The 13,735-nt window shown below is 42.0% G+C and overlaps 1 protein-coding gene across 1 annotated transcript in view; it reads left to right on the top strand.

Annotated features, from left to right (window-relative positions):
* LOC104957189 (jagged canonical Notch ligand 2) overlaps positions 1-13,735 on the top strand; it is a 71,725-nt gene that overhangs the window by 5,033 nt on the left and 52,957 nt on the right. Inside the window, exon 3 of the mRNA XM_010784799.1 lies at positions 12,112-12,169. Coding sequence (XP_010783101.1) covers positions 12,112-12,169 — 58 coding nt within the window. The remainder of the gene's footprint in view (positions 1-12,111; positions 12,170-13,735) is intronic.

Here is a 13,735-nt window from a genome sequence, read left to right as displayed (position 1 = left end):
GTGGGGGGGGGGGGGGGAGGGTTTGACCGAGGGATGATGGGGAAGAGAGGAAGCACACCCCCTTGTTGAAAATAAAAATGAATCCATCAAGCTTCCTAGTTAAGGTCACGAGGGAGGTGTGTTTTAAGGGATGCAGAAACTTATGATGTTTTTATACAGTAGTGAGTGGAGCAGAAACAAGCATTCACTTCTTCTCCTCTTCCTCCCCCGTTTCCACCTCTCACCCAAACCTCCCCATCTCCTTATGGGGGTATTTTTAGAGCTGCATGTCCTCCCCTCACCCCTCTGTGAGTAAATCAAGGATCAAGGGTGTGTACTCCTTCAGTTTCATGGCCCGGTTTTCTTTTCTTTCCTCTCCTCTGCCCCCCACTCCTGTCAGAATTCCCCCCTGAGTCTGGCAGATCTGAGAGGACAGAGGTGGAACAGCTGTTGTTTGGAGACCTCCTCCTCCTCCTCCTCCTCCTCCTCCTAGAATACATGTTTTATTGAAATAGCATTAGGAAAACAGGCTATGATTACAGAGCAGAAGATCACCTCGCTCGGAGGAAGTATCAGTGAGCAATCACAAAGTGCAGTGTTGGATGAAGGCGAGTCTTCTTCGCTGGTTTCCTCGATGGCGTCACTGCCGGCCGTTGGCTCGTTTGGCTCATTTGCCGAGTGCATCCCTGGCTGCTTCCTTCAGGAGCTACTCTTGGTTTGGTGATGCTTTACGGTTGATTAATTTGGTGAAAAGAGGAGAAGAACACACACTTGGATATAGGTGAGCTGAGCTGTAGGAGAGATGATGTGGAGCAGTGGTGATCCTGCAACATTCAAAAAGACTACAATTCTTTAATTTCTTCAGGTTCACACATGCAAAACAGTTGTGCAATAACACTACCAGATGCTGCAACAATGGAAAACCATGAAATCCAGCTTTGTGAAGTCCGCTCAGTAATTCTCCCCATGCTCTTGGCATTTCTTCGCATTAATCTGCAGACAGCCGGCTAGTTAGCGTTAGCTTCCTCGCTCAAATCTGCACACGACTCAGTCCACTCCCCTCTCGCGCAATCAGAGATTATATTGCAACAAAAAACTAAAACTTTTTTCATTATCAATATCTGTCTATTCTTTGTAAATGTGTGATATCTAGTTTAGCTAAAGCTTTTCAGAGGGCTGCAGCAGGTGCACTTATTCTTGAATTGTCCATGTCATTGTCTAGGACTGTCCTAGATCAAAAGAGCTAATGCATTCAACTACCATCTACTTTTTGAGTGCATATTGTAGTAACTTAATGCGTGTGCTGTGGCTTTAGCTTTCGTAGCACTGTTAGCAGAAAATACTTTCTTACAGAGTAGTAAGACTGAAGATTAGTGCAAGGATCTCCTTTTCTCCATGCTAATCTGACTTTGGAACATTAAAACTACAAAGGTTTTGTCTGGTGCAGCATGTAGGGGAATCTGGAACATGCTTCTCTCTGTTAAGTAACAAAGTCAGACCACCGAACGCTCCCTCTGCACCCCCCCTCTGCTCAGTGTCAGTACTAATAAGCCTAAAAGCCCGCAGCAGGCCACAGCGGGGCTCCGTTACGTGGTGTGTGCCGGCCCGACGAGGCGTTTGAAAGCTCTCTTCTGGGTTAACTGCGGTCAGACGGATCCTGCTCATCTTTCCCACGCTGTCGCTGCTCCCATGTCAGCTGACCCGGTTCCGAGGTGTAGAAAAGTGCGATTAGCTGCTCCGTCTGTTCCTCTGATCGATTGTTGATGCCGCTGCTGGACCTGGTCTCACTCTCATGTGTGACTGATGAGTGTACAGTGGCAGCTTTGTTTACTTGTGTGTGGACATAGATCCCACATTATGGGGATGAAGATACCCATGACGGTGATCTTTACATATGCATTATGTTGATACAATTATGATATTTACCAGCAGTCAAAATGACATGATGAAAAGCCAGATTCACCTTCATCCAGGCGAATCAAAAGCTTTGTCAATGTAATCATTAAAGTTCATTCTTGACTCAACATGTGATGAGGGTTGAAAACTTGGATGTACAAAATATAATTGATTTAATGTCAACCATGTGGTAACTTGCACAATCAACGCAGAGTCTGAGATATTGCAACAGTTGAAACAATATTCATTAGGTTGATCTAGGTGAAATGTTGTTTAGTTGGAAATAATTTCCTTTCTATTGTTGTAATTCAACAAGGATATTATAAACCAATATTCAACCTTATCACACATTATCCTTATATCGTTTTATGCTGGGATTGTTTGTTGGTCATTGGTTACTTTTGACCTACATGTATTTAGTGACTTTAAGCATCTATATGAGTATATGTATATACAAGGAAAATAAAGTGACCATATATAAATAAAACAACAAATCAGCGTTTCTTCCACAGTCAATTACTTAAAGGTGGGGTAGGTAAGTTTGAGAAACCGGCTCGAGATACACTTTTTGTTATATTCCATGGAATGCTCTTAACATCCCGATAGCAATGAATATCTGAAGTGCTTTGACAAAAAATCCATTAAAAAATGTCATCTGTGGAAGCCGTAGTACTGTAAAAAGCACGACCAATCATCTGAGCCGGCCCGGCTAAAATAACTGGATGGCCTACCTGCCTGTCAGCCTTCCATCTGTGCACAAACTTATCTCATGCCCTCATTGGTCATGTGCACGTTCGTGTTTGTTGGAGGAGGGGCTCTGTGAGGAAGTGGCAGATTTTTTCCGGTTGTGTATTTTCAAATTCTAGCACTCGAGCTGGTTTCTCCAAAATTACCTACCCCACCTTTAATATCAACCTTTATATCATGACCTCTTACCTAGTGTAGTGGATAGTGTTAATATCATTTCTATGGTTACCTATAGTTCATCATACACTGAGAACTGATTTAGACGCAGTGATTAATCTTGCTCTAGTTTTAAGATGTTCTCATATACAGTGTCAATGGACACCTGCCAGCCAATCAGGAAGGAGTATTTATTCCATAGCCATGGTATATTATTGAATCTCTGCCAAGCACAGTGAGCATGTGTGTACAGTATGTGCAGATCAGTTTCATGCATATGTGTTTGTTTACATGACCTTTATTATGCATCTATTTATGACTTAGATGCATCCATTTTAATTTAGTATTTAGCATCCTTGTTTATTGATTTGATGATTTTGCTTTTAGCTTGGTAGGTGCATTTGTCTCTTGAGAATAAGTCTCATTCTAGATGTGTTTTACGCCTGCTGAGATCCACTCACAGTCCACCTCCGGATATGGTTTCACTCATCCGAAATCTTCCAATTGCAATGTTGCATTAACACCTTGTTTTAACACCTATTCCTCCTTACCCACATCAGATATCTGCTTACTGATTCATCCTGATACTGGGTGGAAATGGGGTCTACTGTATGTGTGTATCGTTATAATGTATGTAAATTCACAACATAAAGTAATCCTGCAAGTGCACTAGCTCTTAACAAGCATTAGATGTACAATTGTATGAGTTTCATGATATTTGATTTATTTTAGATAATGTAAAGAGACATAAGCATTGTGAGTAAAGAAGCATTGATGTAATATTGTATCATCTGCCATGTGTTTGTGTATATCGTTTAAAGTAGGGAAGTAGAGAGAGAACAAAGACATTTTTAATGGACGAGAGATTGTGAGAGAAACACTACAGGATATGTAGGCGGGGCAGAGGTAATGAAATGCATGCGTTGTGAGCACTGAGGTGAGCAGTGGTGATTAAAGCATGAGACAAGCTCAGCTTAATTTCCCACTTGACTCCCAGGGGTTGTTCACAGGGCTAATGCAGCTCAGCTGGACCTCACTGAGGGCAAGGTGGGAAATAAAAAGAGCTGACCAAACCCTCCATTGTTGCCGTATTTGTTTATCTCCTGATATCTTTTGTTTATCTTGTCCATCTTCCCCTTTCCCTCTCGGAGCACCTACCAGGGGAAAACCCTGTAGCTACATGTTTTGTGCGTTAGAAACTACTTGGCTCCCATGTTCCAGCTTTGTTAGCTTGTTTTGCTAGCTTTGAGGGTGTGATCGCACCGACAGTTTGCTTTCTTTGGTCCGGAACGGAGTGGGAAACGTTCTAGTGTTGTATTTTTATATGTGGCTCATTCAGGCTCACATTGTGAACCAGCTTATGATCCAAAGTTACATGGAGTGAGAAGATTTGTTCCCATCATGCAGGAGATGCTGTATGCATGGCCTGATTTTGATGGTCGTTCCACAAAGTAATTCTTGCACACCAAATTGGAATTCCTTGTGTTTGAAGGGGATTTCTGTCTGGGTTATTCCTCCTCTAATGTTTATCCCATCGAAGAGCACAGTGCAGTGCTCTTAAAAAGAATGACTTCTTTACGCAACTGTCATTCTTTAAACTGAGTTCAAGTAATTCGCTGCAAACACGCTTGTTATGAACACACCCTGTCTCATGATTTGGCTTTCTTAAAGTATGCTCATGAACTCAAAAGGGCACTCTTATACAAACTGTGTCTGACAAGTGTTACTACTGTACAGTCTTCTTCTTCTTCTGCATGTTGCTGCAACATGGATGTCGTGCAGCCTGTCCTAACGGTCCTCTCCAGAGGGATTGGCTGAAGGTTCAGCAGGGTTTCTCAACACATCTGGGCCCAAATCTCTGTCAGTTACCAAACCTCCCACTCAATGGAGAAACCCCTCTTAACACTCTCACACACTTATCAGTACACAACATATCTGAAATGCTCCTTATGAAGTAAAGGTTCTGCGGTAATATGGCCTTTTTATTTTAAATAGGGTCATATTTTTTGAGTTATTTCTGTCAGCTTTGATTATATTTTGCATATCCAATTTAGAAACATCTCAAAACTGCAACATCTGTACAGAGAAGTTCAACAATAACAGTCTGCTGATGAGATGAGAATGGTTTCGATTTCGGTCAAAAGCTCCAGAAGAACCGATTAAGTTGACCATGATTTGTCACTCGCTAATAATCTTTAGGTAACTAAACTTTATGAATAAGCATTTCTTTATAGGTTACGGCAATCCTCTCCTGATATGTCTGTATTTCCTGTTGTTGTGCTCACGCTTAAATGAATCCTACGTGGTTTTGACGAAACTACAACTTTAACCTCCTATTGAAGAATTGATGTAAAAGCAACAGTTTGTCGCATGCATACCTCTACTTTGCCTCGACATGAAAGGGTTTGATTTGTGTTAGCTGTCGGCCGTTTATTCGTCACATCAGGTGGATCAATGATGAAGGAGCCGATGGGGTTTTCCCACGGCGTGAATATCACTTTCCCAGCAGCGCTGCGGAATCGAGGGCTGCCTTAACCTTTTTGTCAGCGCACCTTTCAGTGGGAACAATGACTTTATACCTCTGCCTTTGTGCCCACATATTGAGTTATCACGACGAGTGGAAGGAGGGGGGAAACAGAGGGTAAAGGAGAGAGATGGAAACAGAGAGAAGCGGAGATAGAGGAGGGCAGCTGCACCGGGCAAAATGTCAGGAGTGGATTCGAGAGCGTTTACATAAGCCCTCTCTTGTGCTGCTCTCCACAGTGCAACATGCTGGATCTGGTATTCACGCCTGCTTCAGGTGTTGGCTCCTCGCTTCACACAGCGCTCTGACTAAATAGCTGCATCCAGTTGTTAGCAGACCAAAATAGTCACATTTAGGATCCATGTCAGCAACTGAAGCTATTCTTGTATCGCCTGCTGGACCTCCAAGAGAGTGCCATCCACCTGATTTACAGATATTTCACAGCTTTTGAGAAACTAGCGCTGTCTAAGAGCCTACGTTATACATTTTCAAGCATCACATGTAAGTCCTGCTTGTTTTTGGTGACCAGACAAATGGTAAAGCGGCTCTGTGCTGGCGTTCCTGTTGTGTTTCTATGGAGAGACTACTACTTTTTTAACTTCTTATTGATGCACCACTTTGTGCCACATAGCATCTTTACACCTGTGATCCTCGTAACTCTTTAGACATGTGTACTCAAAGCTACCATGCTTCACACTGGGACACATCAAAATCTTTTCAATCATGAAATGTCAAAGTCTTAACAAGATTCTGAAAATGTAAAAATGTTCTTTAGTGAGTCACTGCAGACTTTTATGGTCATGGTTGGTGTGCATTGGACTCGCTTCTCTCAGTCTCTCTTAAATCTTTTTTTTTCCACTTCACTCTGTTTGCAGCCTCTTATCGCATGAATAGCTTCAGCCAAGCATTTGAACTGGTCTCTGACACATTCCCAGTATTGCGCAAGTTCCAAATAGAGATACCAAATGTAGCTTTTTTCCTTAGAATGAATCCTCTAGTTAAAACCTTTTATTGATTTTGATCGGTCCAATTATGCTCTTAACTTTGGTATTGTGTTGTTTTCTCAATTTTCTGTCTAATATATCGTTTTTCTTTTCCTGTTCTGAGAACCTTGTGACGTTGTTATGAAGCACAGTTGCCAGGATTAAATGCACAATACGTTTTATACTGTATTCAAGGATACAGTTCATTCATAATTGCCTTGGATTCTATTATAAGTGTTATGTGATGAGTGATATGTGGTTGTGGTTGTGATATAAGGTAAAGTTTGAAAGGATAACAAATCATCTATGCCCCTGCTTGTGGTTGCAGTACACACACTCTACTGTACTGTGTATTCTCAGTGTGTATGTGTAGGTTGAGTCAGTGCCGCCAGATTCCCAGCGGCATTATCTGATTACAGACGATTTGACGGGGAGATAATAGAAAACTGAGCTCAGTGTTGGGTACGCGCTTTGACTTATTGAGGCTTTGTTTGAAGTCTTTGGCACCTTAATTTGATAATGAACAAATCCAATTTGCAGCGGAAGTAGTCCCTTAATGCATTTGAAAATAGAGACGCATAATGTTTATGTAAGGGAACTGAAAGACATATTTCTTTCCAAGTATTTGACTGAATCAGAGGACTAACTAATGGATTTAAGGCGGTATGTTCTCCCTTTTAAAAGAGCATACGCGGCATCGATTTACTATAAAAGATAAATTCCCAGAATTCCTCAGTCGCTGGAGCAGCCTGCGTAACCTGGAGCGACAGAAATAGCTTTCATGCATTTGGTGTGGGAAAAGTGAATTGGGTCATTTTCCATTCTGCAGCTCAGTATAAAGACCTGATTAGATTAGCTTTGATTAGATTTGCTGTCTGAACGAGGCCTCCTAGAGGGGGGGCTGCGGTGAGGCCTCCTTAGAGAGGAGAGGTGGTGGTGGAGGGGCGGTGGGCTTGTTCTGTTAATAATGTGCTAAATTAACCATCTCAGCTTCTCTCTGCCTGGAGCGACATGTTTTATTCATGTCAATAGACTTAACAGGTGTGACGTGACAGGTGTTGCTGCTGTTTTTTTTCTCCCTCTGATCACAACTCGGGAAAAGTTGTTAATTGGGTCTCGGGATTTCTCTTTTTCTTTTTTTTAACAAAAATGCTGCTGTGAATTTTTAATTAAAGGAACATTCCTCTCGATTTGAACTCCATTTTAAAGTGGAAAATTCATATAGCAGAGCACACATTGTGGAGTTTTTAACTGTGCATCTCATCGATCGAGTTGTGTGTTCACTGGATCTTCTCAGGCTTGAAGTTCCAGTTCTTCTTTTGTTGCCAGCTGTCAGCCGCCCAGCTCTTCTTCTGTTAATTATAGACAAAGCATACATGTTATTTATATTGGCACTATCACTGTATTTTTGTTGTCAACAATTCCGTTTCCCACAACTGAATAATACACAAATAAACATACTGTAAGTTGATCTAATCAACAATTATTATATCTCTCTTTACCACCCCCAAATGAAGATTATTTGTAAAATAGGGAATTATGAGCATGCCCTAACTGCTAGGGGAGCCTCGTGAGAAAAATGTTAGTAATCTGTCCTCGTCAGTCCTGGCGTTCCTCAAGGATGTGTGTTTGGACATCCAAAACTTAAGACTGCTCTCCTACACACATGGACCATATGCACCTGCTTCACTTTTGTGAAAATCGATGCTTATGTGTCCAATTGTAGTTCAAACATAATGAAGACATGCCAACGCCAGGCTGCAACGGACGATTATGTACAATACATTTTTTTTTTTAAATGTTATCGACTTTTGGTCATTTCTGTCAAGTGACTAAAGAAATAGTTGACTATTGACTTTTGTGACTTATATTGTGTTTAATCAATCAGTGCTTCCTGTGCAGTAGTTCTCCAGATCATGAGGAAAATATTAGTTTTCCGCCCAATGTAGCTACAACCAGTTGTACTATCAACAAAAACACTGCACGTTTTCAGAGACACTTCACCAAAGCCAAAAAGAGTTTTTCGGAGTAAGGAAGTAAAATGACTCTGAGAAGTGTGTGGTAGCAGTACTGAAGATTACATCTAATTAGTGTGTATAGAAATCATAAATTCACAGAGCCGCTCCAGACTGTGCGCTGTATTCTCAGTAGGGTGGTGTGCTGCTGGCGGCTGTTCCTGCTGTGGTGGAGCTGTAATTTATTCATTGAACAGGTGAAGGCGGCGAGAAGTGGGTCGGTTTCTCCTCGCCTAATGAAAACTCAAATCCCTCTGACTCCTGTAAATTGGTTAGGCGGTGTCAAGTGTCTCCCAACACGTCCCCACCCTCCCAATATCCCCCCTCCCATATCACACACACACACTTAAAGAGCACACACACTACGACTCATAAGGTTGCTCGTCTCAATGCAGACAGCGGGGACGTGACACTCCAGCTCCTGTCCTACAAGGACACACTCTAGAGCAGTCACACACACACACACACACACACACACACCAGAGTCAGGCTGCTCTGAGGCCGTGGGACAGCCCCATCTGTTTGGGAGCCAGCGGCGGTGACATTTAAAATTGATTACAAAGGGAAAGATTGATTATGATAATGTTCACTTATATTCACTCATTACGGAGTTATGGCTGCTCATAAATCACTGCTGTGTCATCTGGAGATGATGAAGAGGAGTGTGGTATTAACAGCATGATCCTCTGCAGACTGAGGGTCATCGTTTTTAGATTTTTACTGATTTTATCTAATCTGAGTGTAGTTTAAACATTCAGTTCCACACCTGAACCAGACGTTGAGCGGTCTGTTAGAAAGGACTGATACTTAACATTGCCCTTAACCTCCCCAATATATATGACCTTATGTCATGCTGTGCCCTGATCATGTGAGCGGAAACAGAGAACCTGCTTACACCCTGTTTGAGAGCCATTTGATAAGATTTACTCGATAATTGTAGTGATGTAACTGCCCAGCTGTGTGTCTCCCACTGAGGGAAAGAAAGGTACATTTGGCTTCGAATCGTCTGCCTCATAGTCAGAGGTCATCATTTGCTTCAAGTCTATATTATAATACTAAACACTGATTAGTTTCTGTTAAGTCATACAGGGAAAGGGAGACATCAGTCTAGTTGCAACTCTGCACTCTAATGTAGCTGCACATACAGCAGAACTGTCATCAGATCAGTTTACTTTCATATGAGATGTTATATCATGTTTTAGGGCTGCTTACGTGAAATGTAATGCCAGCAAACAACAGTAAAATGCAATCATTGAAATTATGAATGGCACCACCAGTGACGGTTTTTGCACATTTCTGTCTACTATGAATACCATTAGCTGTTAAATGATAGCATTTAACAAAACAATCTTAACTCAAGACCCCTCACTAACTTGATGAGCTTCTTTTATTTATTTTTTACGTCTGACATTTTAAAGACTCAACAATTTGTCAAAAAGAAAATGTATTAAATGAGTTGCTGCTGTAATGAGCATAACACTTTCCATTGTGAGGTAGTCTCTTGTAGATGATGTCAGACACATTTTACATTTTATGTATGCACCATGACATCAAGTCAAATTCCTCGTATGTGTGAACCTACCTGGCAATAAACCCGTTTCTGATTCTGATGTCCTGCCCTATGTTTTTAATGTGGGTTATCCTCTTTTATTGTAAGCCAAGTAAATTATGTCTAATCTGAATTGCAGCTCTGAACTTGCTTGTTGTGAATACACCCTAAAGCAACTACCAAATACTTGTAACAACACGGTGTCACATCTGAGTCAAGACTTTTCCCCCCTTTGCGTCTTTTCTGTCCCCCTGTGAACTAAATGCAAGCACCGTAAAATCACATTTAAAGCACTATAAAGCACTTTACCCCTCTACCTTCTTGTTTCATGTCTCTGTCGTCCCTCTGTCTCTAATCTCCCCCAGCACCACTTTGCTGCCTCCCCTGTAATCTTCCCTGCAGCCTAAGTCGCTGCGAGTCACACTTGGGTCATGGGAACTCACAGCTGCTCGTCCGGCCTCATGCAGTTGATGGACAGCGAGCTCCATTTTGGTTTGTTTGCTGATGCCCGTGAAAAAAAAGGAAAAAAATAGCCCTGCACCTGAAACAATCCAGAGTGTGCGTTTGTTGCTGTGGGATGGCGGAGCGCGTCTCCTCTGGGAAGTAGGCCATAGTGTGCAGGCATAGTGTTGCAGGCATTCTGCGCTTTCTCTCAGAATATCCACAGAAAACTGTATCGCAGCACTAAATGGTCTAATCTAATATTGATGTGAATTATACACAACACCAGTGATGGAATGTTACTAAGTACATTTGCACTTAAGTACTATTTTGACATCCATGTACTTTAATAATATTAATGATAAAGCTTTATTTGTAAAGCACTTTTCATTCACAGGATGCAGGTCAAAGTCGAGAGAATAAAAAAAAATATATATAATCAAAAAGTTTACAACAGATTGTCCACTTAGTAAAAGTTGTATAGACATAAGGAAAAGTGAATTAATACAAAACAGTTATAAAAAATTATAAATAAATTGGACAATATGAAAGATATTTTCGGCGACTTGAGGAATATTTAAAAGCCTGCTGCTCAGTTTTTGAGTATTTGATGCTACTTTATACTTCTACTTCACGACATGTCTCACTACTATAATGAATTTAAACTTACAGTTAGAACATGCGGTGAATATATCCAAACATTGCGACAATTGATCGCATTTCAAATTATTTCAAAACGTGTTGTCACTTGCTGCCTTTTTCCTTATTCTGACTCACACTCAAGTGTTACTCAGAGGAAGCGTACAACAAATGCCAATAAATGATGCACGGCAGCAAGAATGCTCATGCAAACTCTACGCAAAAGCTATGTATTGTAATTACATTTTATATCTATACATCGCACTGTATTTTAATCATTCTTGTTATTCGTATTCTGTGTAATGACAATAAAGCTAAATCTAATATAATCTAGAAAAAATGTCATCATGAAATCATTATAATTTCTTCTAGCATTTGCTTTTACTTTAGTCTACAATGTGTTATAAGAAACCCTGAATGGTATCGATCCCATCACCCAAAGAGTCTCCCCTGACACCTGAATTAAAAGACACACCAAGCCCTTACCAGATCCATGTGGAAGAAGGCAAGGAAAAATGAATTCCCCTCTTTGGAAATCAATACATTACCACTCAAAATGCCCTTGAGCAAGTCATCAAATCCCTACGATTTCACGGGGCGCTGACCTCCCGGTGGATCGAGGAGAAGACGAACGTACGCCCTCTGATATCGATACGGTGTCATGGAAAAAGATCATCGAGATCCAGAAGTGACAAAGGGAAAACTGGATTTAATGTTTGGCTCTAAAACAAAATCATTTTAATAAATAAGACCTGTCAGGTGAAATATGGAAAAGGCAGTTTATTCTTGTGTGAATGTGTTGTCTTTCATCATAACAGTGGCTGCACTCTTTAACTAGCCTCGGGTTGATGGAGGCTAATCAGTTACAGCAGTGTGGGAACAAGAATTATTTTCCCACCGTTATTCACCTTAATGCAGTGTGTGTGTGTGTGTGTGTGTGTGTGTGTGTGTGTGTGTGTGTGTGTGTGTGTGTGTGTGTGTGTGTGTGTGTGTGTGTGTGTGTGTGTGTGTGTGAAGACTCGTGTGTTTCTGTTTATGAGTTACGGCATCTCGTATCTAGGTTTCTGTGCAAACTCCACATCATGTGCATGTCTTGAAGTGGGCATATCTGAGTTTCTGTGTGTGTGTGTTTCTGTATTAGCGTGCATTCTGATAACCTCTGCCCCCCCTTCTGTGTTTCAGCGAGCGTACACTGTGATATTGGAGGCGTGGGACAGGGACAATGGCACACACAGCAATGGTAAGCATCATTTTACCAATTTAAACATTTTTCCGATGTCCGTCCTTTAATGTTGTCTTTATATATCATAGCTCTAGTTAATGTGATTATACTTAGGTCATGGTGTTTGTGTCATATTCTGGCTCAACTCAGCCGTTTCTTTGGCTTTGATTTCTTGCTAGTAATCTACAGTTTTATTCCCATCTACTGTAATGGTTCACAGTGAAAGTGATGAGCATTAACAAGAACTAGCAAAAATGGGACATTATGTCATGCTTACTGACACCTGTACGCCCGAGGGCTATTTGGTAAGCAGAATGGAAAGAAAGCCAACTCACCCACTCATATGAAACACCTGCAATCTGTTGACTAACATGAAAGGAATGGGAGACGTGTGCCATGTTGTGAGATTTGTGAATCTGTGCAGGCATGTCAAGTTTACCCATCAACGCTGCACCTTCAAAGTGAGGCATTGACTTCCTCATGCACAGATCTGATTTGTCATTGAGTTTTCCTAACGCTCCTCCACCACCGTTTCCCATTTCTCGCCCTCTTCACGGTCACTCTGACTGTTTTTGGCCATCTCTATATAAAGCCTGTGAGAGCATTGCATCGTTAAGCCATTAATTACGGACCGCAGCAGCTTTTCTTTTCCCCCCTGCCCCTCTTTCCTCTGATGTCTGTCTCCTAATTAGCATCCCGACAGCTGTCCGGCTACTGCACGCACTTCATTATCCTGAAGCACTGTGACACGCTGGCATCTAGGCTGCCATGCCCCGGCCTGGACAGCAGCTCTCGTGGAGTGACACTTTGGTTTCTGATCACTCCACCACCTGTCGATGGTGCAGTGTCATGGGTGGAGGGATGCTTTAAAAGGGCCTTATTAGGCTTTTGGGGCTTTTTCCTTCCCTGTGGTGTGTTGTATAGGTTTTTGTGCATGTACCGTAATTTTCGGACTATAAGCCGCGCCTTTTTTCCAATTTTTCGACGCTGCGGCTTATATAACGGTGCGGCTAATCTAATGGATTTTTACAGCTAACGGCCCTAGGGGACCTCCTAATCTATGGATTTTACGGTTACAGTCACACCTTGAACTCTATGGCTCTAATGCCGGTCCGCGCCCCCACGCTTTAAGCGGCGGGCTCCAGCAGGAAAGCTGGAGGCCGGAAAAGAGTAGACAGGTAGCGCGCGCAAAAGTAAAGTGTGGAACCGAGAGTGGTACGAGAGACAGAATGAGAGCAAGACAGCGACATTCGAGGAGCGAGACAGTTTTGTCCCCGTACCACTGGTTGAAAACCACTGCTGTAGATCACTGCCGTAGTCGCTGGGAGCGCGCACCGTTTAAGTTTGAAAGTTGAAAAGTTTGTGTGTCTGAAACGCTATGTGTGCAGTACCAGTACTACAGCAGCCAGTACATGTTCTGTAGTCTACATTGCACTTAATAGGTAACACTTGGACTACGTTATGCAAATAGTGCACTTGTTTGGTGTTGAAAATGTTATAAGATGGGAGCGTGTTATTCCGAGCATCCCTCGTGTGCACGAACCCTGGGTGAGTATGTGAGTGGTAAAAGTTAAAGACACCTGT

This window comes from Notothenia coriiceps, unplaced genomic scaffold, assembly GCF_000735185.1.
Source record: "Notothenia coriiceps isolate Sejong01 unplaced genomic scaffold, NC01 NC01_scaffold00026442, whole genome shotgun sequence".
In the NCBI taxonomy this organism is placed as follows: domain Eukaryota; kingdom Metazoa; phylum Chordata; class Actinopteri; order Perciformes; family Nototheniidae; genus Notothenia; species Notothenia coriiceps.
Note: the sequence above shows the minus strand (reverse complement) of the source record. Positions and strands in the feature narration are given on the sequence as shown.